The sequence below is a fragment of the Myotis daubentonii genome, chromosome 3, assembly GCF_963259705.1.
Source record: "Myotis daubentonii chromosome 3, mMyoDau2.1, whole genome shotgun sequence".
In the NCBI taxonomy this organism is placed as follows: Eukaryota; Metazoa; Chordata; class Mammalia; order Chiroptera; family Vespertilionidae; genus Myotis; species Myotis daubentonii.
In genome coordinates this window covers 131,119,578-131,143,651 of record NC_081842.1, presented here as the reverse complement: position 1 = coordinate 131,143,651, position 24,074 = coordinate 131,119,578, and the positions used below count along the sequence as shown (strand labels likewise).

Sequence of the window (24,074 nt, the reverse complement as noted above, 5' to 3'; positions counted from 1 at the left end):
ACACAGTATTGTGGGGGCTCCTGGTGACAGGAGCGATCGCGAGTCATGTTACCGGAATCAGGCAGGTCAAGCACTCCGTAGCTTGAGCTTGAGCAGGTTGGGTTGATCTCTATCGATCGATGCTCCATTTGGTGATGAAGTCTTTCCGGATGGACCCAGGTTGTGATGCCGCCTACCTTGAGAGCGGTGGGGGTCGTCAGCCCCATAATGTAGGGATCCTTCCAACATGCCTCTAGGGTCTCCCGGCGGTGCCTTCTGATGTAGACCCAATCTCCTGGTCTGTGCTGATGAGGAGTTGGGGTTGGGCTGGTCTCATAGATGGCGCGGAGGCGTGGCCAAATGTCCTCGTGCGCCCTCTGGAGCCCTCTCAAGGAAAGAGATAGTTAAAGAAAAGCGACCCAGTCCTCGCCAGTCTCTGAGTCAGATTCCTCCTCTCTTGGAGAACTTCAAAGTCCTGATGGCTTCTAGGTAACCCTGTTTATCAGTTACAGCGCTCTGCTTTCTTGCCTTTCTACCAGTTCCCTTTGTGGCAGAGCAGCAACCAGGCCTCTTTGAAGGGAGTGCGCTAGAAGGGGTACCAGCCCCTCCTTTGCTAGCAGCAACAGGTACCAAACCCTTTCAGTACATTTGACCAGCTTCATTCCTGCCCACCTTTACAGATTCTAAGGCCCATTGTTTTCCTTTAACCAGCAAGCTAAATGACACTGACCTGTATTATTTAATTCAGCACAGGCAGGGGGAAGGGCCCATGGAATCTCTGCCCTGAGGAACTGTGAGCCTCACCTTTAAATGTCCCAATCAGACTAGAAAAGCCGTAAATACCTTTTAAATCTACCCTAGAATTCCAAAATTCCAACCTAGCGCAGAATATACTTCCACACTTATATGAACAAATAATTATACCCAAGTAGACATATAAATACCAAATAAACATTCATACTTACATCCTTTCAGTGAACAAATACTTTTACAGTCTTGGGATCTTGAGCAGACAGGAACAGATGGGGAGGGCTTCCTTTCTCACATCCTAGGACAGGACTTTTGACCTATGTCTCATCCAGATAGAAACGGTCCACATTTATATCACAAAATACCAACAAATCAGTTTCAGTTGTGTAGCCAGTCTGAGTTTTAACTTCTCTCTGGAAGTCTCAGAGATGGTGAATACCATCTAGAAGCTATTAATCCATTCATACAGTCCCCCAAAAGTTAAAGAGGAAGGAAAGAATCATTCAATGTCACTCAAGAGGATTTCGGCGAAACAACAAAATTGACAGATTAAACATATTGGAAAACCAAGGCCAGAAGTACCCTCTGACGTTTCAGGGGTACCAAGGAAGGAGAAGTTAGGCCACAACCAGCCCTTCTCACAATCCACCATTAGTGACCAGTCCCAGCTCACTGGTAATATTTTTTTTTTTCTATTATACCAAGGCCATGCTTTTCAGGTAGCTAGAACTTTTAGCCTTAATTACACAGAAATTTCACTAGTTAAGCAGAGACAGCATGCAATTTAAACCACAGCTTTGGGTAAATATATTATAGGTTAAACTTAGGCATATATTAGCTGTTTATACCTTTTATAAACATTTTAAAGAATATCAATTAAGTTTAAACTGGTCCTTGCATCAAAAATCTTCAGTTGAGGTCACAAAATCAATCCTCTCTTCTCAATCAGATTAATAAGCAAAGGCATTTTCAATTAACAGATTAACTTAGGCATATTTAGATCAACATTTCAGTATTATAAATTTCAATGCTTTTAGATGATTTGCACTTAAAAGTTTTAAGTCTCCAGCCAATAAGCCTGGCATAGCTGCTAAAATGGTCACAATTTTCCTGTTGGGGAAGTCAAGAAACAAAAACCATAGCTATTTACATGTAAACTTGACTTTCAACTTCCTGGTGGTACTTGCCTCAGGGCGGGAAATTTCAAAAGAGCTACTTTAAATCGCCTTGGGAAACCTGTCTGCATTTCTTTCTCAGGTTCATCTTTGCCATTTTTAAGACCAAAACAGTCTCGGGTTTTTATTCTGTACTCAGCAAGAGGTCAAGTTCAGCTCAAAACTATGCGCACTCGTTTTTAAACTGGCCTTTTCCCTTTACATGTGCACAGAAATCCCGGATGCATTTATAAATTTGTAAATGCTTTTCAATTACAAGAAGGATTTTAATTTTAGAATACTTGGGGAGGGGGTGACCTGTTTCCACAGACCCTCACTCAGGCGGCCGCCCGACCGCCACACAAAGGAGGGGTGAGAGCAGCCCCCCTCCCTCCACATTCATCCCCCAATCTCCTTGAAATTATTAATCCAGCAAATCCACAAAATAAAACGGAAACACAAACAACTAAAGGGCCCAAAGAAATACAGCCTTCCAACTCCATGGAAGCAAAAAAACAAAAAACAAAACAAAACGAAAAGCCAGACGTTGGCTGCGCGCCAACCAGCAGGAGCGACCCGCCTTTTCTCAGATTGAGGGGTTCCTACAGACCTTCCGACTCCACGGAAGCAAAATTTCCCCTCTTCAGATGGAGGATCGGGGCGCCCCCCCCCCCCCCCGACTCCTCCTGCCTGTCTCAGATTAAGGGGCTTCTTACAGACCTTCCGACTCTGCGGAAGCAAAGCTATACCCCTTCAGACGGAGGATCGAGGCGTCCCTCGGCTCCTCCCACCTGTTGATCCCGTGCATCCACGGGATCATTATTACAGGCATTTACAGGCATTTACAGATTTCAGAAGTGAGCTCACACCAAAACACACGACACACACAAAACACGACCTACCGCGGTCAGTCAGGCCCTCCGGACTGGGAGTCCCATCGATGGTGTTGGGGATCCTGGCGAGCCCCCAAAATGTTATGCCCAGAATTCAAGATCCCCAAGATACCACGCCAGGGAGCCAGTCCGATGCAAAAGCAGAAGGTCCTTTATTGAGTTAGCTAACCCGACCCGGGCCTCCAGTCGACGCAGCGACCGGAAAACCGAGTGATATCCATGAGAAAATCAGGGCTTTAATAGTGAGGGGAGGGGGCTAGCTGTGGGCCCTTCGGATTGGCCAGGCGCCAAGTCGGGTCTTGTTGCACAGGATGTGGTCATCTCTATGGCGCGAACATCCCTTGCTTGTCATTAGAAATCCCGGGCGTGGCCAGCAGGGGCCTGGGCTTCCGGGAAGAAGGCACTCTTCTGAGCACATGGCCTCTGCCACAACATGGAGGATCCAGGGTAGGATGGAGGGCATAGCCCTCGCCCTTTCACTATCAAACATGAAAAAGAGAGTCCAACCCTTACCCAGTGAAATGCAGGAAGGTATGGGAATAAAACCCCCAAACTCTAGCTCTCCAATCTCCTGCCTATGCTTCCCACACTGAACCTATCTGGAAGTAAGAGGTCCTGGATGATGTCATCCATAGGGTAATGTCAGTCTTCTAGAGCCCAGAGCAGAGTCAAAGAGAGCAGAGAATTGAACTTGGGGACAAAGGCAGAATAACCAGCAGATAGATTCCATGACTCAGACTCCCTTCATTCAGGTGTGGCTTCACGGGTGAGTTCTAGCCACTGAAACGGGACGGAAGTGAGGTGCAACGTTTTCAGACCAGTCTATAGCGCTTGGCATGGCCCTCAATGCTCTTCCTCTTCCTTCATCTGCAGTTCAGACTTAAAGGGTCCAGAGGAAGACTTTGAGGCCTTACAGGATGATGGAGCCACTAAGCTATGGCCTGGGCTTCTAAATGACTGTGTCTACCAGAGACCCACATTGAACAGTGGCATGAATGAGAAATCAATTATTATATCCTAAACTTCTAAGGTTGTAGAATTACTTGTTATGTAAACAACTGTAACCAATATACACATGAATATTGTTGGGAAAGGACAAGTCTAAACTGAGCTGAAGTTAGCAAAAGATTCTAAGAATAATTTTTTTAAAGCTAGTAAAAACAACTGATTAGCAGAGAAGGACCAAAGTTACCAGACCTTTGTTTCACGGGTTTTCCCCTGTGTTTTCTGGCTGTATTATGGAAGGTGTTCTCTATGGCATGGAAGAAAGGGGATGAAACTAGCTTTGGAGTAAGAATACGACAGTGTCTGTGATAGATGGGAACAGGTGCAGGCCTTCCACACCAGCGTTGAGGATTGTCAGTCCTTGTGTGTTTGTATAGTTTGGACCTTTAAAGAGCCCATCCTCTTTCTTCAATGCTATTCTCCCTCCTTAAGATTTCACTCCTGTAATTATTATCCATTAAATCTTCATTCACTCATTCTAGAAATATTTATTGAATGGCTGTTCTGTGCCAGTCACCTGTCAAGTGATTTATAGTCTACTGGGAAGAGTCCCAGATGTGAAGAAATAAGTACTTTGTTCAGTGGGACCCAAAAGGGAGGGCGGCCATCTCTCCTGGATTGAGGGTAGGGGTAGAAATGGATTAGGAAGTCTTCAGAGAGAAAGTGATCCCGAGCAGGGTCTGAAAGGAAGTGGCTACATGAGCACATGTCTTGCCAACAGCCTAATCTCCTCTCGAACAGAAAGGATTGACCTGTCCTGAGGGATGGATCTGTAAGGGTGTGCTGGCTGCAAGCTAACCCTTCACTTTAAGGACATGCTTCACCTTTAGGCGAGGTTGAGAAGATAGTCTGCTGCTAAAAATCCTGTGATTAACCCCAGGGCTGCGGTTAAAGTTGGGTCAACAGCTCTTCCCTAACACATCCTCAGCTCAGCAGCAACCTTGGTGCCAGCGCTGCTCCACCACAGTGCAGCACTGACTCGGATGGCTCTCAGGCCAAGCTCTCCTTGAGCTCTGGTGAACTGGTGCCCTGTGAAGAGCCGGAGCTTCCAACTGAGCTGCCCCTGAGTCTGAGAGTTATGAGGCGGCAGAGAACAGGTCAGCAGGGGCAAGTCTCCAAACCTGGGGGAAAGCGGGTCAGTTCATTCTTCCAAGGTACTTGTCTTTCTGAAATGCTCTGAAAAGTCACGTTCTTGCCTTCTTTGAGCCCCAGTTTCCTCATCTCTAAAGTGGGAATAATAATAATATTTGCTTCAAAAGCTGCAAGGATCCATGAGTTAATACCAGTAAGGGGCTTAGGACAGAGTCTGGCACACAGCAATGACCCATAAATGTTTGACAGTCCAGTGATGAGGATGAGGATGAGGATGGTGATGAGATGGTAAATAGCCACCTCCTGAGCCTGAAGAACTTGGTTCAGGAGATCAGTGAGTGAGTGGTTGGGGGACTGGCGAAAGGAACTGGCTTTTCTTTTAATAAACTGGTTGCCAACCCTGAGTCATTTTTATTTGCATTGGCCTCCCCAACCCTGCTTTGGGGGTTTTAATATTTACTTAAAGGCAAATTACAATATCCTCACACTTTGCATGTTAGTTGTTTTGCATTGGCCTAGCTTTCAACCTCATTCTGTACCTTCGCGTGTTCATTTATTTATTTAGTGAATAACCGCGCCCGGCTAGCTCAGTCGGTAGAGCATGAGACTCTTATTTAGTGAATAAATTTATCCAGTGCCTGCTGGGGTCCAACCCCAGCAGGTCCAGGGGTCCCCAAAGGTGTGGACGGAGTTGGCGAAGAAGGAATGACACGGAGATAGCATTCAGTTGATCAGCAGCCTAGCCAGGATCTCTAGCCAGGATCTCCAGCGAAGTTCTGGTCTGGATCTCCAGCGAAGTTCTGGTTAGGATCTCCAGCCAGGTTCTGTCCAGGTTCTCCAGCCAGGTTCAGTCACCAGGTTCTAGTCAGGTTCTCTTGCCATGTTCTATAGTCAGGTTCAGTCCAGGATCTTTTGCCATGTTCTCTCCAGCGAAGTTCTTCTGCCTGTAGGTTCTGTGTAGGTTCTGTCTGTAGGTTCTCTCTTCTAAGTTCTGTGTTGTTACATCTGTATTTATACCAGTTGATTCCAATCCTATCAATCTCTATTCCAAAGGTTAGGTAGGGCGTTTCTTATCTCCATTCCAGGGAGTAAAGATTATGTAGCTTAAGCATGATTGTTCCTAGTTAAAGTGATTAATTACCCGCCTGGCACTTAGTTAAGAGGTTTTATTCCCTCCCTAACTTCAGGGGAAAATCCTTACCTGGGGAAACAACCTTTCTCAGAGACCTTGGTTAAAACACATAATGCCAAGAAGGTGAGCAAACATATTAAGAACAGTATGCCATATATGCCAGGTCCCTTGAAAAAGCAAAGATGGACTGGCTCCCGGCAAGTGCCCCCTCTCTTCTAACCCCCCCCCCCTCATGCCAGATCTATGTCCTCAGCAAGCTTGCCAGTGGGCGGTAGAGAGACAAGAAGACAGTTTGAATAGAGTGGGGTCTGTCTTGTGCAGGCAGCATTATCATGGCTGCCAAGAGAGCTCAGAGTCTCAGCCCTAAGAGAGAGTGGGTAGGTGGGTGAAGACATTCCTGTGAAGAGAACCACAAATGCAAAGGCCTGAAGGCAAGAGGGCACATGGGGCTTTCAGCAGTTTGACGAGACAGGCAGGAGTGGGGCACAGAACACCAGGCAAGAGGTGTCAAAGGTGAGTCTGAAGAAGTCAGCAGAGGTCAGATTATAAGGGACCTTAGTTTCCAGGCTAAGGAGTCTGGACTGAATTCTAAGTTCTATGAGAAACTATGGGTATGTTTTCAGCAGGGGTGTGACAAGATAAATTGGCAGTTTAGAGAGATCTTTAGAGCTGCAGGATGGAGAATAGATGAGAGGAGGTAATGGATATCTGGATTCTAGCCAGAAGACCAGCCTGCTAAAGAATTTCAGATGGTTGCCTAAGCTGGTTTGGCTCAGTGGATAGAGCGTTGGCCTGTGGACTGAAGGGTCTCAAGTTCGATTCCAGTCAAATGCATATTCCTGAGTTGCGGGCTCGTTCCCCAGTAGGGGATGTGCAGGAGGCAGCCAATCAATGATTCTCTCTCATCGTTGATGTTTCTATCTCTCTCCCCCTCTCCCTTCCTCTCTGAAATCAATAAAAATATTTTTTTAAAAAAGAATTTCAGATGGTCTATGATGGTGCTAATGCTAAGGCATGAGCAATGAGGATAAAGGGCAGATTTCGAGGAGTAGGCAGTCTGGGCCCAAATACAAATCCAGTGTAAAGACTTTCAGCCAGTCTTCCCGTGGGGCTTGAATCAACTCTCTGTTGCCTGCATATGGGATATGAAAGAGGGAAGAGTCCAGGAGGTACCAGGACTTGTGACATGGGCAAGTGTCTGAGTGTGGTTCAGTGAGATGGGGATGAGGAGCAAAAGAGCATGTCTGGGGAAAGGGCATAAGAGAAAATAGAGTTCAGCTCAGACATGCTCGGTTTGAAGTGTCTGAGAGACTTTGGAGTAAAGACCTTTTGAAGCAGGTTACAGGCCCTTCTGATCCAGAATCTGCTTACCTGTCCAGCCTCTCACCTATTCACCCTGAGCAGATCCCACAAGGAATTGTGCTCTCCTCACTTTATAGCCTTTGCACAGGCAATTCTCACAACTCGGACACCTCCCATCCCCTCCAACACCACTTCATTTTACCTCTCGCCTGACCAACTCCTTTTTATCCTTCAAATCTCAGGCTGGACACCATGACCTCCTAGTAACCTTCCCTGACCTCTCTAGTTCTAGATTAAGTGCCCCTCTGTGCATTCTTATCTTTCTCTCTATTTCCTGATCATTGCCTATCACACAATTCTACTTGTCTGTTTTTAAGTCTCTTCCCTCAAGACACTGTAAACTGGATGGGGCGGGGGGGGGGGGGGCGGTGTTGCTCATCAATGTGTCCCTCATGTTCAGCTCAGTGCCTGGCACGCGGTGATGGCTTGATGCACACCATAAACACAGGACATACGTAGATGTGAGGAGTGCCTGTGACATAGAAAAAAAGTTCACGTAGCACCTACATCACCGTATTTACCACACAGTTGATGTCACTTAAACATGGGTTTAACCTCAACATATTCTGAAAGAGAAAGATAAGCTCTCCTAAAATTGAAAATTTTCAAATAGTCACCGCTAAGAGCAATCTGATACAGTAACAGTTCCTGGCATGTGCAGCTCATTTTAGCAGATGCCCACATGACATACAGAAAGCTGTCAAGCCTGCCTCAAAGAGGAAAGTCATTCAGTGCCTGTTCCATTTGCCAAATTAATTTCATTTGACATTTAATTTGTGTCCTAAGGTACTGTGGTTTTCAACTTGACTATGATAACAGCAGATTAGAGAAGTGTTCTGTTTGATAAAATCAAATCATCAAGTTATTTTTAATATGAGTGAGGCTGTCTTGTTAAGATGCTCAGTGGTTGAACATCTACCTATGAACCAGGAGGACATGGTTCAATTTCGGGTCAGGGCACATGTCCAGGTTGTGGGCTCAATTCCCAGTGTGGAGCGTGCAGGAGGCAGCCGATCAATGATTCTCTCTCATCATTGGTGTTTCTATCTCTCTCTCCCTCTCCCTTCCTCTCTGAAATTAATAAAAATATATTTTTAAAAATTACATTTATTGATTATTTTAATTAAAATACCTTTCCCCTCTTTCTTATGCCTACTGTAGAGTGTCATCCTCTCACCATGACAGCAGGAAAGGAGACAGTTAGAAGCATGTGGACTTGAGAACCAGAAAACTGAGTTGAAATCTCAGATCCTCCATCTATTAAAGGGGGTTTCAGCCCCAGCTGCACATTAGAATCACCTGGAGATTTTTTAAAATACCAATGCCTGGTCCCACCCCAGACAAAATAAATCACAATGTCTAGGAGTATTGCATGACATCTGCATTTTTAAAATCCACAGGTGATTCATGCATATATCTATTAGCTTTGTGAATTTGGGCAAGTAATTTAATATCCCTGATACACAAAATGAAGTAGGGTAGATATCTGCCTCTGTCTTGACTGACCATGAACCCTGCAATTGCTTGATATCAACACTAATAAAAGAGAAAAATGGTAATTGGCGTACGAGCTACCCTTTTCATTGGCTAATCAGGGCTATATGCAAATTAACTGCCAACTAAGATTGGCAGTTAACTGCCAACTAAGATTGGCAGTTAACTGCCAAGATGGCGGTTAATTTGCATATGTAGGCACAATGCAGGGAGGCGAAGGGGAAAGCAGGAAGAGGCCCCCTGCCACTGACAGTGATTGGAAACCCAGGGGGGAGCTAAGAGCTGGGGGGCTGGGGGGCCCCCCAGCCATGATCGGAGAATCAGGTGCCTTTTCCGCCCTGGCCAGTGATAGCAGGAAGTAGGGGTGGAGCCAGCGATGGGAGCTGGGCACGGTCGAAGCTGGCAGTCCCAGGAGCTAGGGGTCCCTTGCCTGGGCCTAAAGCGAAGCCCACGATCGTGGGGCCGCTGCAGCTGCAGGTCCCCACTGCCCGGGCCGGACGCCTAGGCCAGAGGCGTCAGGCCTGGGCAAGGGGCAGATCCTGCGATTGGAGGGTGATGGGGGTCAATGCCTGAGGGCTCCCAGTATGTGAGAGGGGGCAGGCTGGGCTGAGGGACACTCCCCCCCACACACACACTCAGTGCACGAATTTCGTGCACCGGGCTCCTAGTGTCTTTATAACTCTTTAAATGTATAGGTTCCACTTTACCCCTCTCTTTTCTTTTTTCTTTACAATTTATTTATTGAAATAGATTATTTGTTCTATGGAGTTTTCTGTGGTCTAGAACTTGTTGATTGATTCTTCATGGTGTCACTTAACATGTTCCTGGTTCTCACTTTTATGTGTTGTAAATTGGTTCTTAGATCAAAAGGCTTGATCAGATTCAGGTTCAATGGCAAGATTTACTCAACCAGTCTCCTCAGCGGTGGTGATGTGTACTTCTTTCAGAAGAACATTATGTATATTAGTCTCCACTTTTGTGATGTGAACAATCTATAATAATAAAAGCATAATATGCTAATTAGACCGATGTCCTTCTGGACGACCTTGCGAATGAAGCCGGGGCTGCGAGGGAAGCCCGGGTCCCGGGTGTCAGAGGGAAGCTGGTGCCAGCAGCCGGTGGAAGGAAGGCCTACTCTTGCACCAGTTTCCTGCATTGGGCCTCTAGTTATTAATAATCATTGCCTAGATCCATTATTTCAGTGAAAGATGCAAAAAAGTGATATTTTATTGTGTTATCTTCACTTGTCAGCTGGAGCACTTCTGTACAGAGAAATCTTACCCTCAGTGTGTGGTTTCCCTGAGATAGAGTATCAATAGGATAATCAAGAAAAAAAGTCTATTTGTTCCTTTATCACTTTTCAAAATAATGAATTGGATCTCTAGAATCTTCCAAAGGGAACTGATGAAGGTTGTTTAATTTTGTTTTGTTTTTTTTTAACTCATAGATTTAAACATGTTTAAGTGTTTCAATCCATTGCAATTATCATTGACCCTTACATGATTCTATCCTATCCTTTGACACTCCCATTACTCTTTGTTAACGCCTTTGCTTTCTGCAACGACAAGATGATCCAGGCTCATTTTTTTTCCATGTCCTGTCCCAGATCTAGGACCAGCCAATTCTCCAATGAACACTGATTCATGGAGTTGCCCTTGTTTCTAAGACTTTTAATTAAACAGAACTAGATAGGAAATACTTTTTATTTTCTTTAAGATAAAAATTACCAGGAGTGTATATTGATATTTTAATTATAATTCAGGACTGAGGAGTTTTGATAAATTATCTATCTTGCATCTGCTTCTCTTTTCTGCCATACCCAAACCCGAGCTTCCAGCAACACCACAGTTCCCCCTTTGCTTTGTGGCACTGTACACATGCCTTACTGCACAGCACAAGTTTTCTAGTTTCCTTAGAGCCAGAGAAATAGTACCATCACTAACACCGCTAATATGGCAACCAAACCAAAAATATAAATTTTTTCATAAATGTTTGCACTATATGATCATGCCACCAACTTGATGTACATCTTATTTTATTTTACTTTCAGTTCTTTAGGGATTTCTTTTTTAATTTAATGAGTTTATAATTATGTAAAAATATATATCTGATTCCAAAGTCAAAGCTATATGAAAGGTAGAGTCACAAAAGTCTGGTTTCTATTTCTGTCCCTTTCATACTGTCTCCTCCCTCACAGGTAATCTTTTTTTTTAAGTGTTTGTTTATAATTCCTTTATTTTTTACATTTAATCTCTAATGCATTTAGAATTTATTAGTGTGTATTTTGGAGACTATTGGACACCATTTATTAAAAAGTTCATCTCTCCCCCACCATTAATTTGAGATGTTGCCTTTATTGCATATTAACAACTGCAACTGGATCTATATCTGAATTTTCTATTCTGTTCCATTAAGTGTCTATTCATATGTCAATACTACTTTGTTTTGAATATAGGGGATTTATAATAATGTTTTAGTATCTTAAAGGGCTCTCCCAACCCACACCTTCCATTGCTCTTTTTTAACCTAAAGAATTTTTATAGCATTTCTTGCTTGTCTGTTCTTCAAAATGAACCTTTTATTGTCTCCAGTCTCCAAACGTGCATGTGTGTGTGCACGCACATGCACACACACACACACACACACACACACATGGCTTTTTGTTAAAATTTGCTCATTTATAAATTAATTTAGAGAGGATTAACAGCCATATGGCATGCTCAAATATACTTTGCAGCCTTTTGTTTTTATATATTTATTCATGTAACTAACACCTCTTATTATATTTACCTCTAGTTTTTTTATTATCCTATCTAATAAAAGATAAACATGGTAATTAGTCATACCTCCGCTACCCTTCCCATTGGCTAATCAGGGCGATATGCAAATTAACTGCCAGCCAAGATGGCGGCCGGCAGCCAGGCAGCTGGAAGTGAACATGAGGCTTGCTTGCTTCAGTGACAGAGGACTCCAACGTTCCCCTCCTGCCGCTGCCGGCCTCTGAGCTTGCAGTTTGAAACATTGTTACAAATATAGAAGCTAAACAAAACCCCAGAAACCTGCTTTCAGCCAGCCGGGATCACAGAGCTGGAGTTGAAACAGTGTTTCGATTATAGAACCCAAACAAACCAGATACCTGCTTTTGGCAGCCGAGGCCTCAGAGCTGGAGCCAAGCCTCAGAGCTAAAGCTGGCCCAGTAAAAAAAAAAAAAAAAGAAAGAAAGAAAAAAAGGAGCGGTTGGGAGCTTCAGTCACCCACCAGCATGAAAACAGCCCTCAGCCCCTCACCCAGACAGGCCAGGCACCCCAGTGGGGACCCCCACCCTGAAGGGTGTGTGACCAGCTGCAAACAGCCATCATCCCCTAATCTAGGCTGGCCAGGCACCCCTGTGGGGACCCCCACCCTGATCCAGGACACCCTTCAGGGCAAACCAGCCGGCCCCCATCCGTGCACCAGGCCTCTATCCTATATAGTAAAAGGGTAATATGCCTCCCAGCACTGGAATCAGTGGAGCCACGAGGCCTCCCGGCATGGGGATCAGTGTGACAGGGGGCAGCGCCCAAACCCCCTGATCGCCCTGGGGCTCTGTGTGTGACAGGGGGCGGGGCCACAACCTCCCTATCCGCCCTGCTCTGTTCGTGACAGGGGAAGGCGCCCCAACCCCCTGATCAGCCCTGTTCTGTGCCTGATAGGGGGGAGCTCCCTAACCCCCTGATTGCCCTGCGGCTCTGTGTGTGACAGGGTGCGGCGCCCCAACCCACCCCCCCCCCAATGGGCCCTGCTCTGTGTGTGACGGGGTAGAGCCATAACCTCCCCATAAGCCCTGCCCTGAGTGTGACAGGGTGTGGCGCCCCAACCCCCTGATCTGCCCTGCTCTGTGTGTGACAGGGGGCGGTGCCCCAACTCCCCTATCGGCCCTACTCTGTGAATGACAGGAGGGAGCTCCCCAACCCCCTGATGGGCCCTGCTCTGTGGGTGACAGGGGGCAGCGCCCCAACCCTCTGATTGGCCCTGCTCTGTGCATGACAGGGGGTGGCGCCACAACCTCCCCATCGACCCTGCCTTGAGTGTGACAGGGGGCGGCGCCCCAACCCCCTGATCTGCCCTGCTCTGTGCATGATAGGGAGCGGCGCCCCAACTCCCCAATCGGCCCTGCTCTGAGCCCAATCAGGGGCTGCACCTAGGGATTGGGCCTGCCCTCTGCCACCCGGGAGCAGGCCTAAGCCAGCAGGTCGTTATCTCCTGAGGGGTCCCAGACTGCGAGAGGGCACAGGCCGGGCTGAGGGACCTCCTCCCCCCGCCCCAAGTGCACAAATTTTTGTGCACCGGGCCTCTAGTTTAATATAAATGGGGTCTTCTCTCTAATTATAACTTCTATTTATTTTTAATGTTGATATTATAATCTGCTGCTTTGATACATTCTTATTGATTTTAGTTTTCCCATTGATTCTTTTGAATTTTCAAGATATGAAATCATATTATCTACAAACAGAGATAGCTGATCTCTCATTTCCATTTGCATTGCCTCTAATTACTTTCTCTCATCTAAGTGTGTTGGCTAAAACCTTCGAACACAATGTTACAAAGTAGGGGAGATGAAGACCATTCCCCTAATTCCTTACTTTAACAGGAAAGCCTCTAATGTTTTCTCATTAAATAAAAAATAAACCACTACCTTTCAGACTTTGGAATTTACATGCATATATTTATATTGATATTTTATTGAGGGTTCTATATGTAAATGACTAAATAATGTCAAATGACCTGTGGAGATGATTATATAATTTTTCCCCTTAGCTGCATTAATATGATGGATTTTATAGCAGATTTCTGAATGTTGAACCACCCTAGCATTATTTAAATAAACTTACTCATTACCTATTATTTTTAATGTGCAATTGGGTTCTATTTACCAATGTTTTATTTATAATTTTTGCATTTATATTTAGAATTGAGATTTTTCTGTAGTTTTCTTATTTGGAGAAATTGTTGACAGGGTTAGGGATCAATGTTTTACTCTCTGTAAAACAAATTTCCAACTTTTAAAACCTCCCTCCTCCTGCTTGGGTAGTAAAGCAAGCTTCTTCCTATTGAGGTCTGTGAACTAGGAGAAGGAGGAGGAGGAGTGCGTGAGAGCTCCCCTTCAGATCTTCCCAACTCCATTTCAAATGAGGTTTCCTTCATTTGTTTTCATATTAAGTTGCATTTTTTAAAAATGTATCATTGTTGTTGAAAGTATTACAGATGTTCCTTTTTTTCCTCTTTGACCCCCCTCTACCCAGCATCTGAGCCCCCCCCCCCCCCGCCATCTCCCCCTCCAGGCCTGCCGAACTATTGTCTGTGTCCATGGGTTACACATATCTAAATATATAAAAGGTTAAGTGACCAGCCGGTAAGTATGACGCACACTGACGACCAGAGGGTAGATGTTCAACGCAGGAGCTGTGGAACAACAGCAACTTTGCAGAGTGCCCTCTCGCACTCTGGGACCCCTCGGGGGATATTGGACTGCTGGTTTCAGCCAATCCCCACAGGCCAGGCTGAGGGACTCCACCTGCCAGAGGGACCCTGCTACTCTGAAGATGCCCACCCTTCAAGCCCCAGCACCACCCCAGGTGTGGCCAGCCAGGGAGGGACCTCAGGAGGTTGACTCCAGGGCATGTACAGCCCATCTCGCCCAGTCCCACCCTGCCAGCCACCTTCTAATTAATTTCCTTTCAATGTGCAGGAATCTGTGCACCGGGCCTCTAGTATGCATATAATTCTTTGATTAATCTCTTAAGATCCTCCTTCCCCCCTCCCCCCCTTCCCTCTGAGATTGTTTCATGCTTCCATGTCTCAGGATCTATTTTGTTCATCAGTTTATTTTGTTCATTATATTCCACAAATAAGTGAGGTCATATGATACTTGTCTTGTTCTGACTAGCTTATTTCACTTAAGAAAAAAAAATTGGAAAATTTTTTCTGGAAAACTTCACTTAAGTTTACACATTTGCAGAATCTTGTACAAAATAAAATTCTCTCTGCTATGGTAGATTTTTTTCCCTCTTGCCACTTTCAATTTTTGTATTTATGTTTTCTCACTATATACAGTAGCTTGTGGTTTATTTTTCAATTTTTATAATTTGAATGTAAATATAGTCCTACTCTTGTTGTTATTGTTTTCTTACACATTGCTTTTATCTTTATTACTTCTTTTCTTCTGCTTTCTTTCACTTATTTTTAACTTCTTTATGTAGATTATAGTTTTATTTTAAGTTATTTTTCATTCTTGTTAATACTATAAGAATATCACAGTATGGACTGTCCTCTGATAGCTGTCTCTCAGATTTAAGTTATTCTGCAATTTCAGCCTGTGTTTCCTCTTTGGCCCAAGAGTTGTTTATGAGACTATTGTTACATTTCTAAAAAAAAGCCTTTTCAAATTTTTACTTTATTATTAATTACTGATTTTATTTCATTGTGGTCAAAGAATCATGTTTTAGTTCTTTTTATTCTTTAGAATTTATTTACTTTTAAAATGTGTTTTTTGTTTTTTGTTTGTTTGTAACCTAAGCTACAATCAATTTTCATGAAGTCATGTGCACTCAAAATGAAGGTATGGTAGGCTGACAATGGTCCCAAGTGCATCAGGTGCTAATCCCCAGAATCTGGAAGTATCACTTCATAAGGAAAAAGGGTCTTCTCAGATACAATTAAGTTAAGAATTTGAGGATGGGGAGATTACTCAGTTGGGCCCTAAATGCAATCACAGTGTCTTTTTAAGAGAGAGGCTGAGGGAGCTTTGGCACAGAAAGGAGAAGGCTGTGTAAAGACAAAACAGAGATTTGAAGATGCCAACCTTGAGCACTGGAAAGATGCATCTCTGCTGTCCTTTGCTTTTGGCCTAATGAAACTGATTTTGGACTTCTAGCCTCCGAAACATGAGAGAATAAATTTCTGTTGTTTTAAGCCACCAAGATTGTGGAAATTTGTCACACCAACCCTAGGAAACTAATACAGAAGGTAGAGAAATAGAGAAATCTATTAAGTTTCAGACATTTGTATGTAAGAATATGTTCTATACTATCTATATTTTCTATATTCTTCCTGTTTGTTTGTTATTTGTTCATTGGCTCTGTCTAAGGTTGAGAGAGATATATTAAAGGCTCCTATTATTACTGGGCTTCTATTTCTCCTAGCATCTCGCTGTTGTATCTGCTTTAGTGAAAGTTTTGTAATGTTATTGACAAATATTAATCACTATTTTATCTTCACCCTATATTGTAGCCTTTAGCATTATAAAATGCCCTTTGTATTGTTTTGGGTGTGCTCCTGTAAACAACATAATGTGAATTTTGCTTTGTTAGCTAATTCAAAAATTATTTTATTTTTATAGGTGAATTAAACCTATATATATTTAGTCATATAATCTGTAAACTGTACTTCAATTCTTTCATATTGATTCATGCAATATACTCATATATACTCATACAGACAAACATATAATCATACACCTATGTGGTCTGTTTTGTTTGCAATCTCTATTTTGATGTTTAGGAAAGTTTATATTTTTGTTCTAAGGTTACCTTTAGAATAATGTTTTATGTAATAACCTTAATCCCCTCTTCTTTTTATTACTGCCTACCAGTTACCTATTATAAAAAATATTGGAATTAATTAGTATTCTTTTTTTATCCTTCCCTCCTGCTCCTTCAGCATCTAATTTGAAATAATAGCTTTTTTCCTAATTAAAACCATCAGCAAGCTGTTTTCATTTCCATATGCTCACCCTGATATTTGATAGTTATACAAATAATTATAGTTTTTGATAGTTATACATTTTTGTTATTGTTTCTACAATGCAGAGCAGACAAGCATTGCACAATGTGTAGCTCCTTTATTGCAATCATTAGTCATGGTGCTAAAGGTAAATATATAATCAAGGTCCTGCAAATATAGAAGTCAAAACTCAATTTCCCAGGTTACCTTACAGCCAAGACACAAACAACTGTCTAAAAGTTTGTCCAATCACACATTTTGACTCAGAATTGAGCAATGTTGAGAAGCACACTGCATGGAGCTGCCATCTGTACTGGAATAGCTAGTACTCCAGGGCATCCAGCTTCCAAACGCAAAGGTGGGAGAGGAGCAGTTTCCCAATGAATTAAAGGTCAAGTTCCTGCCCTGGCCGGTGGCTCGGTTGGTTGGAACCTAATCCTGTGCACCAAAAGGTTGTGGGTTCAATTTCAGGTCAGGGAACAAACCTAGATTGTGGGTTCCAGCTCTGGTCAGGGGGCATGAGGGAAGCAGCCAATCAATGTTACTCTCTATATCGATGTTTCTCTCTTTTTCTCTCTCTTTCTTCCTCCCTCCCTGTCTCTGTTTTTCTCCCTTCCTCTTTCTCTAAAAATCAATAAAGACATATCCTCAAATGGGGATTAAAAACATAATAATAAAGATCATGTTTCTGCCGAAACCGGTTTGGCTCAGTGGATAGAGCGTCAACCTGCGGACTGAAAGGTCCCGGGTTCGATTCCAGTCAAGGGCATGTACCTGGGTTGCGGGCACATCTGCTTATCGATGTTTCTCTCTCATCGATGTTTCTAACTCTCTATCTCTCTCCCTTCCTCTCTGTAAAAAATCAATAAAATGTATTAAAAAAAAAAAGATCATGTTTCTGATGCCAAAATGGTATTCGTCATAGTAGTAGTGGCAATAAAATCTAATTTCTGGTGTTTGTACTTTGTAACCATGATATCAGTGGTAGCAGTTTCCTTAGGAAATCAATTCTACAGCTTGGTTTGGTAACCCTAGCTTTGAGATTGTTTCTCCAGTCTTCCTAACATTATTGTGAACTTACTAAAATTCTTTAATACTGAATATTTCTAATCTACTTAAATTAATCAAAGCAGATATTGTTGTTGCATCCAAAGCCCTGAATGATACCTGAAGGCCATTACTGCTATGAAGACAGAATGATGTAACTTACGCTAAAAAAAATTTTTAATTGAATTTCTTGGGGTGACATCCTATCTAATAAAGAGGGAATATACTAATTGACCCTCACGCCATCACAAAGATGGCAGTGCCCAGAGCCAATAAGGAGGGAATATGCTAATTGACTGCCATGCCCTCAAAGATGGTGGCGCCCACAGCTAATAAGGAGGGAATATGCTAATTGACTATCCCACCCTCAAAGATGGTGGCGCCCACAGCCACAAAATGGCTGGCAGGGGAGGGCAGTTGTGGGCGACCATGCCAGCAGGGGAGGGTAGTTGGGGGCAACAAGGCCTGCAGGGGAGGGCAGTTAGGCATCGATCAGGCTGGCAGGAGAGGGTAGTTGGGGGCAACCAGGTCAGCAGAGGAGGGCAGTTGTGGGTAACCAGGCTGGCAGGGGAGCAATTAGGCGTCGATCAGGCTGGCAGGGGAGTGGTTAGGGGGTGATCAGGCTGGCAGGCAGAAGCGGTTAGGGGCAATCAGGCAGGCAGGCGAGTGGTTGGGAGCCAGCAGTCCTGGATTGTGAGAGGGATGTCTGACTGGAGGGGTCCCAGATTGGCGAGGGTGCAGGCTGGGCTGAGGGACACCCGCCCCCCCCCCCTCCTAGTGCACATATTTCGTGCACTGGGCCTTTAGTTGCTTAATAAAAGTATATGTTTCAGGTGTACAAATCTACAATATATTATCTATATACTGTATTCTGTGTCCATCATCCAAAGTCAAGTCTCCTTCTGTCACCAATTACCCTCTTCTACCACACCCCCCCCCCTTTACCTCTTGTATTCACCGTACTGTTATCTGTGTCTATGAGGGTTTTGAGTTTTAGTGTGCTTTTTTTTTCTTTACCCCTTCACTTTTTTTATTCAGCCTCACAACCCCTCCCCTCTGATAGCTATCAGTCTGTTCTCTGTATCTATGAATATATTTCTATTTTATTTGTTTATTTTGTTCATTAGAGTCCACATGTAAGTGAAATCATATGGTATTTGTCTTTTGCTGACTGGCTTATTTCACTTAGCATAATACTCTCCAGGTCCATCCATGCTGTCACAAAAGGTAAGATTTCCTTCTTCTTATGGCTTAGTGCTATTCCATTGTGTAAATGCACCATGGCTTTTTTATCCACTCACCTACTGATGGGCACTTAGGCTGTTTCCAGATCTAGGCTATTGTAAATAACGCAGCAATGAACATAGGGGTGAATATATTCTTTCAAATTGGGGTTTCAAGTTTCTTCAGATATATTCCCAGAAATGGAATCATGGGATCTTGAGGAAATTCCATTTTTTAATTTTTTGAGGAATCTCTATAGTGCTTTCCATAGTGGCTGCACCAGTCTGTATTTCCACCAACACTGCATGAGGGTTCCCTTTTCTCCACATCCTCACCAGCACTTGTTCATTGATTTATTGATGATACCCATTCTGACAGGTGTGAGATGATATATTATTGTGACTTTAATCTGCATTTCTCTGATAATTAGTGCTGTTGAGCATCTTTTCATATCTATTGGTCATCTGTATATACACCAGGGAGAAGTATCTGTTCAGATCTTTTGTCCATTTTTAAATTGGATTGCTTGTTTTTTTAGTGTTGAGTTGTATAAGTTCTTTATAAATTTTAGATATTAACCCCTAATCATATATATCATTGGTGAACATGTTCTCCCATTAAGTGAATTGTCTTTTCATTTTGTTGATGGTTTCCTTTGCTGTGCAAAACCTTTTTATTTTGATGTAGTTCCATTTGTTTATTTTTTCTTTTGTTTCCCTTGCCTGAGGTGAATATATATATATATATATATATATATATATATATATATATATAGCAACAAGAAATGTCTGAGATTCTACTGCCCGTATTTTCTTCTACAATTTTTGAGGTTTCAAGTCTAACATTTAAGTCTTTAATCCATTTTGAGTTTATTCTTGTGTATGCTGTAAGAAGGTGGTCTATATTTTTACAGATATCTGTCCAATTTTCTCAACACCATTTATTGATTAGGCTATCTTTACCCCATTGTATGTTCTTGCCTATTTTGTCAAATATTAGCTGACCATTAAGGAGTGGGCTTATTTCTGGGCTCGCTATTCTGTTCCATTGATCTATATGTCTGTTTTTATGTCAATGCCATGTTGTTATTACTGTGGTCTTTTAGTATAATTTCATAACAGGTAGCATGATTCCTTGAATATTGTTCTTCTTTCTAAAGATTTCTGAGGTTATTCAGGGTCTTTTATAGTTCTATATAAATTTTTTGAATATTTATTTCAGTTCTATAAAATATGCCATTGGTATCTTGATTAAATCTATAGATTGCCTTGGGTAGTGTGGACATTTTAATGATGTTAATTCTTCCTATCCATGAAATATATGCTTCCACTGATTTGTATCTTCTTCAATTTCTTTCTTCAGTGTCATAGTTTTCTATAAGTACAGGTCTTTTAAATCCTAGGTTAAATTTATTCTGAGGGTGTTATTTATGCAACTGTAAATGGGATTGTTTTCTTAGTTTCCTTTTATTATTGGTGTAAAAAAAATACAACTGATTTCTGGGTATTTATTTTGTATCCTACTACTTTATTGAATTTATCAGTTCTAGTAGTTTTTAGGTGGAATATTTAGGGTTCTCTATATATAGTATCATGTCATCTGAAAATAATGACAATCTTATTTATTCTTTTCTGTTTTGGGTGTCTTTTATATCTTCTTCTTGTCTGATTGCCTTAGCTAGGACTTCTAGTACTACGTTGAATTAGAGTGATGAAAGTAGGCATCCTGCCTTGTTCCTGATCTTAAAAGAAGCACTTTTAGTTATTGCCCATTGAGTATGATGTTGGTGGTGGGTTTGTCATATATTGCCATATGAGGTATATTCTCTCTATCCCACTTTGCTAAGGGTTTTTATTATAAACTAGAGGCCCGGTGCACAAAATTCGTGCATGGGAGGAGGTCCCTCAGTCTGGTCAGCACCCTCTCCATTCCAGGACCCCTCAAGGGATGTCTGACTGCCAGTTTAGGCCAGGATCGGGCCTAAACGAGCAATAGGACATCCCTCTCGCAAACCGCTCACCTGCCTGCCTGCCTGATTGCCCCTAACCACTCTGCCAGCCTGCCTGGTGACTCCTAACTACCCTCCCCTGCCAACCTGGTTGCCCCTATCCACCTCTGCCTCAGCCCTGCCACCTTGGCTTTGTCCGGAAGGATGTCCGGAAGATGTCCAGCCTAATTAGCATATTACCTTTTTATTGTATAGATTAGTGCTAGAGTTTATCAAATGCTTTTTTTGCTTCTATTGATATAATCGTGTAATTTTTATCCTTCATTTTGTCTGTGTGGTATATCACATTTATTGATTTGCGGATATCACCTTGCATCCCTGAAATAAAATCCACTTGATCATGGTGTATAATCGTTTTAAGGTATCACTGGATCCTGTTTGCTAATATTTTGTTGAGGATTTTACCATTTATTTTCATCAGGGATATTGGCCTATACTTTTCTTTCTTTGCAGTGTCCTTATCTGGTTTTGGAATTAGGATAATGCTGGCCTCATAAAATGAGCATGGAAGTCTTCCCTCCTCTTGAATTTTTTTGCAATAGTTTGAGGATAGGAGCTGGTTCTTCTTTGAATGTTTGGGGAAATTCACCTAAAAAGCTATCTGGTCCAGGACTTTGGTTTACTGTCAGTTTTCTTATTACTGCTTCAATTTCATTAGTTTTAATTAATTTATTCAGATTTTCTGGTTCTTCCTGATTCAGTTTTGGAAGGTTGTATGTTTCTAGAAATTTATCCATTTTGTCCAGATTGTCCAATTTATTGGCATATAGTTCTTTGTAATACTTTCTTACAATCCCCTGTATTTCTATGGAACCAATTTTTACTTCTCTTTTTCCATTTCTGATTTCATTTATTTGGGTCCTCTCTTTCTTTTTTTCCTTGATGAGTTTGGCTAAAGGTTTGTCAAAAATGTTTATCTTTTCAAAGAACCAGCTCTTGGTTTCAGTAATTTTTTGTATTGTTATTTTAGAATCAATTGCATTTATACTCTGATCTTTATGATTCCCTTTCTTCTACTCATGAGGTCTAGTGCAAAATGAAAATCAGGCCCCATTTTTAAAAAGACTGTTAAGAATTTTAAGATGGCAAAAGCAGAACATTAAATCAACTATAGGGCCCTTCTAAGCATCTGTACATGAAGCTCTTCTGATCCTCTTTCTCATCTATTGGTATCAGTGTAGAGAGTATGACAGAGACACCTAGACACCTCTCTCTATGGCCATCCATAAATTCTGTTTAAAGCAGGCAAGCCACTATATTTATACACCACAGTTGTCCACAACAAAAGACCCTTCCAGCCAAGTACACAAAATTGAATTAGTAGTACAATTACATTACAAAATTATAATTACAAAATTACATCAATAGTACAAAAATATATGTCCACTTTAAGGCAAAAGTATACAAAAATACATGTTCACTTTAAATATTGAAAGACAGAATCTCAACACTAAAAGGCACAAGAGAGAATACCTAATCAAAGCCCACTGGGTTATTTTGGGGAAACTGAGTCCCAATGAGGTTAACTGCCTACCTCGAGTGACATAATTAGCTACTGTTGAATAATCTCTGGCTCCTGAAATCCATTTTAAATTTGTCTCTTTTCATGTGGTATCATCTCTGTTCCTTTTCATCTCAGAAGTGTTGGAGTGGTCAACCAATTTTATTTTCCTAGTCATAAACATCCAAAACAAAAGTATGAATACCAGGGAAGAAAAGGAAATTCAGGGTTAAAAAACTTCAGGACTTGAAGGGAAGAAAGAAGCTTGAAACTACATTAAATCAAAGTTTCTTTGTAATTATAAAATCTATTTTCAATAACTCAATCAAAAAGCATAAATGAAAAGTGATATTCCACCCATTTACTCAATATTAATCCAAAAAAGTTATCACTTTTAGATAATTCATCACTAAATGAGAAATACAGAAGCTTACAGGGGAATCTTGTACTATATGACATCTTTCCTAACCCAGAACACTGGCAGCAGGAGAAATGTAAGGAAAAGAGAATTTCCATTTCTCTCGAACTAATACACATTTTGTTTATTCATTCTGCGATGTAGAATTTTTTTTTCAGAAATCTTTTGGAAATATTCAGGCCTTCAACATATACTGCCCATTTTCTACTTTGAAATACAAAAATATAGCAACTTAAGGGGAAGACGTCATGTGCACTGCTTACTTAAATAACAAAAGCTACATAAATCATATCACTATCTTTCTGGTATCGCTAATAAATATCCTTAAAACTACTAATGGCTGACGGGAAGGAGGGGACGGGCTACAGGAATCACTTGATACTAACTACCCAGTGCTCTGTAATTATCTTTAAATTTATATTCTACTGCTACTATTGAGCTGTAGATTTACATAAGAAAATTAAAATAATTTAATTTAAACAATTAAAATCCCCATAATTAACGCTATATGTTGGAAACTCCTAACAGATTGTGAACTCTTTGCTCTTCAGCTTGATCGTTCAAACTCAGACTCCTGAGCCAGACTAAGGTAAATTTCGGTTCCCACTATGTATAGAAAGTGTCAGTTAACCAGTTACCTCTGCAGTCAAGCAGCCTGCCACTTAGAAGTTGGCAGATGCCGTCCACTGGCCACCAAGGGCTGGCTCTCCAGCACTCCCGGCAGAGCTCCGCGCCCAGGGTCACCGCCCGCTCCACCTGTCTCACGCCACGCCCATTCCCAGGCCCTTCTCGTGGCCCCGCCCCCCGCGCACAGGCGCGCCCCCCGCCCCCTGCGTTCAGCCAATAGCCGGAGAGTTTGCGCAGCGCCTTCCCGCCCCGCCGACGCCGGGGATCTCGCTGTCACGCCCCTGCCGGGAGCTCGGACGGAAAGATGGCGGCGGCCGCCGAGTTGACGCTGCTGGAGAAGTCCCTGGGGCTGAGCAAAGGGAACAAGTACAGCGCTCAGGGCGAGCGCCAGGTGAGAAGCGCAGGCGGCGCGGAGGGGAAGAGCTGGCCGGGAGCGGGGCCTGCGGAGCCAGGGCGGACGGACCGGCCGGCGGAGGCGGAGGCGGAGGCTGGAGGAGGCGGCCCTCAGCTCCCACGTGTCGGCGCCGCGGGGCTGGCTGGCGCCTGGGGTCTGCTCTTGCTGCCCTCGCTCCCGGAACGGGCGAGGGACCGCCCCCTGTGGGCTCGGCCCGAACTCTGCCTTCCGGT

General features: G+C 42.8%; 1 protein-coding gene across 2 annotated transcripts in view; it reads left to right on the top strand.

Moving 5' to 3' along the window:
* The first annotated feature begins 23,680 nt into the window (after positions 1–23,680).
* The window catches only part of EEF1E1 (eukaryotic translation elongation factor 1 epsilon 1), a 36,122-nt gene continuing 35,728 nt past the window's right edge, over positions 23,681–24,074 (top strand). For both annotated transcript variants that reach the window (XM_059688568.1, XM_059688567.1), the window contains exon 1: positions 23,681–23,838. In XM_059688568.1, coding sequence (XP_059544551.1) covers positions 23,752–23,838 — 87 coding nt within the window. In that variant the 5' untranslated portion in view covers positions 23,681–23,751. The remainder of the gene's footprint in view (positions 23,839–24,074) is intronic.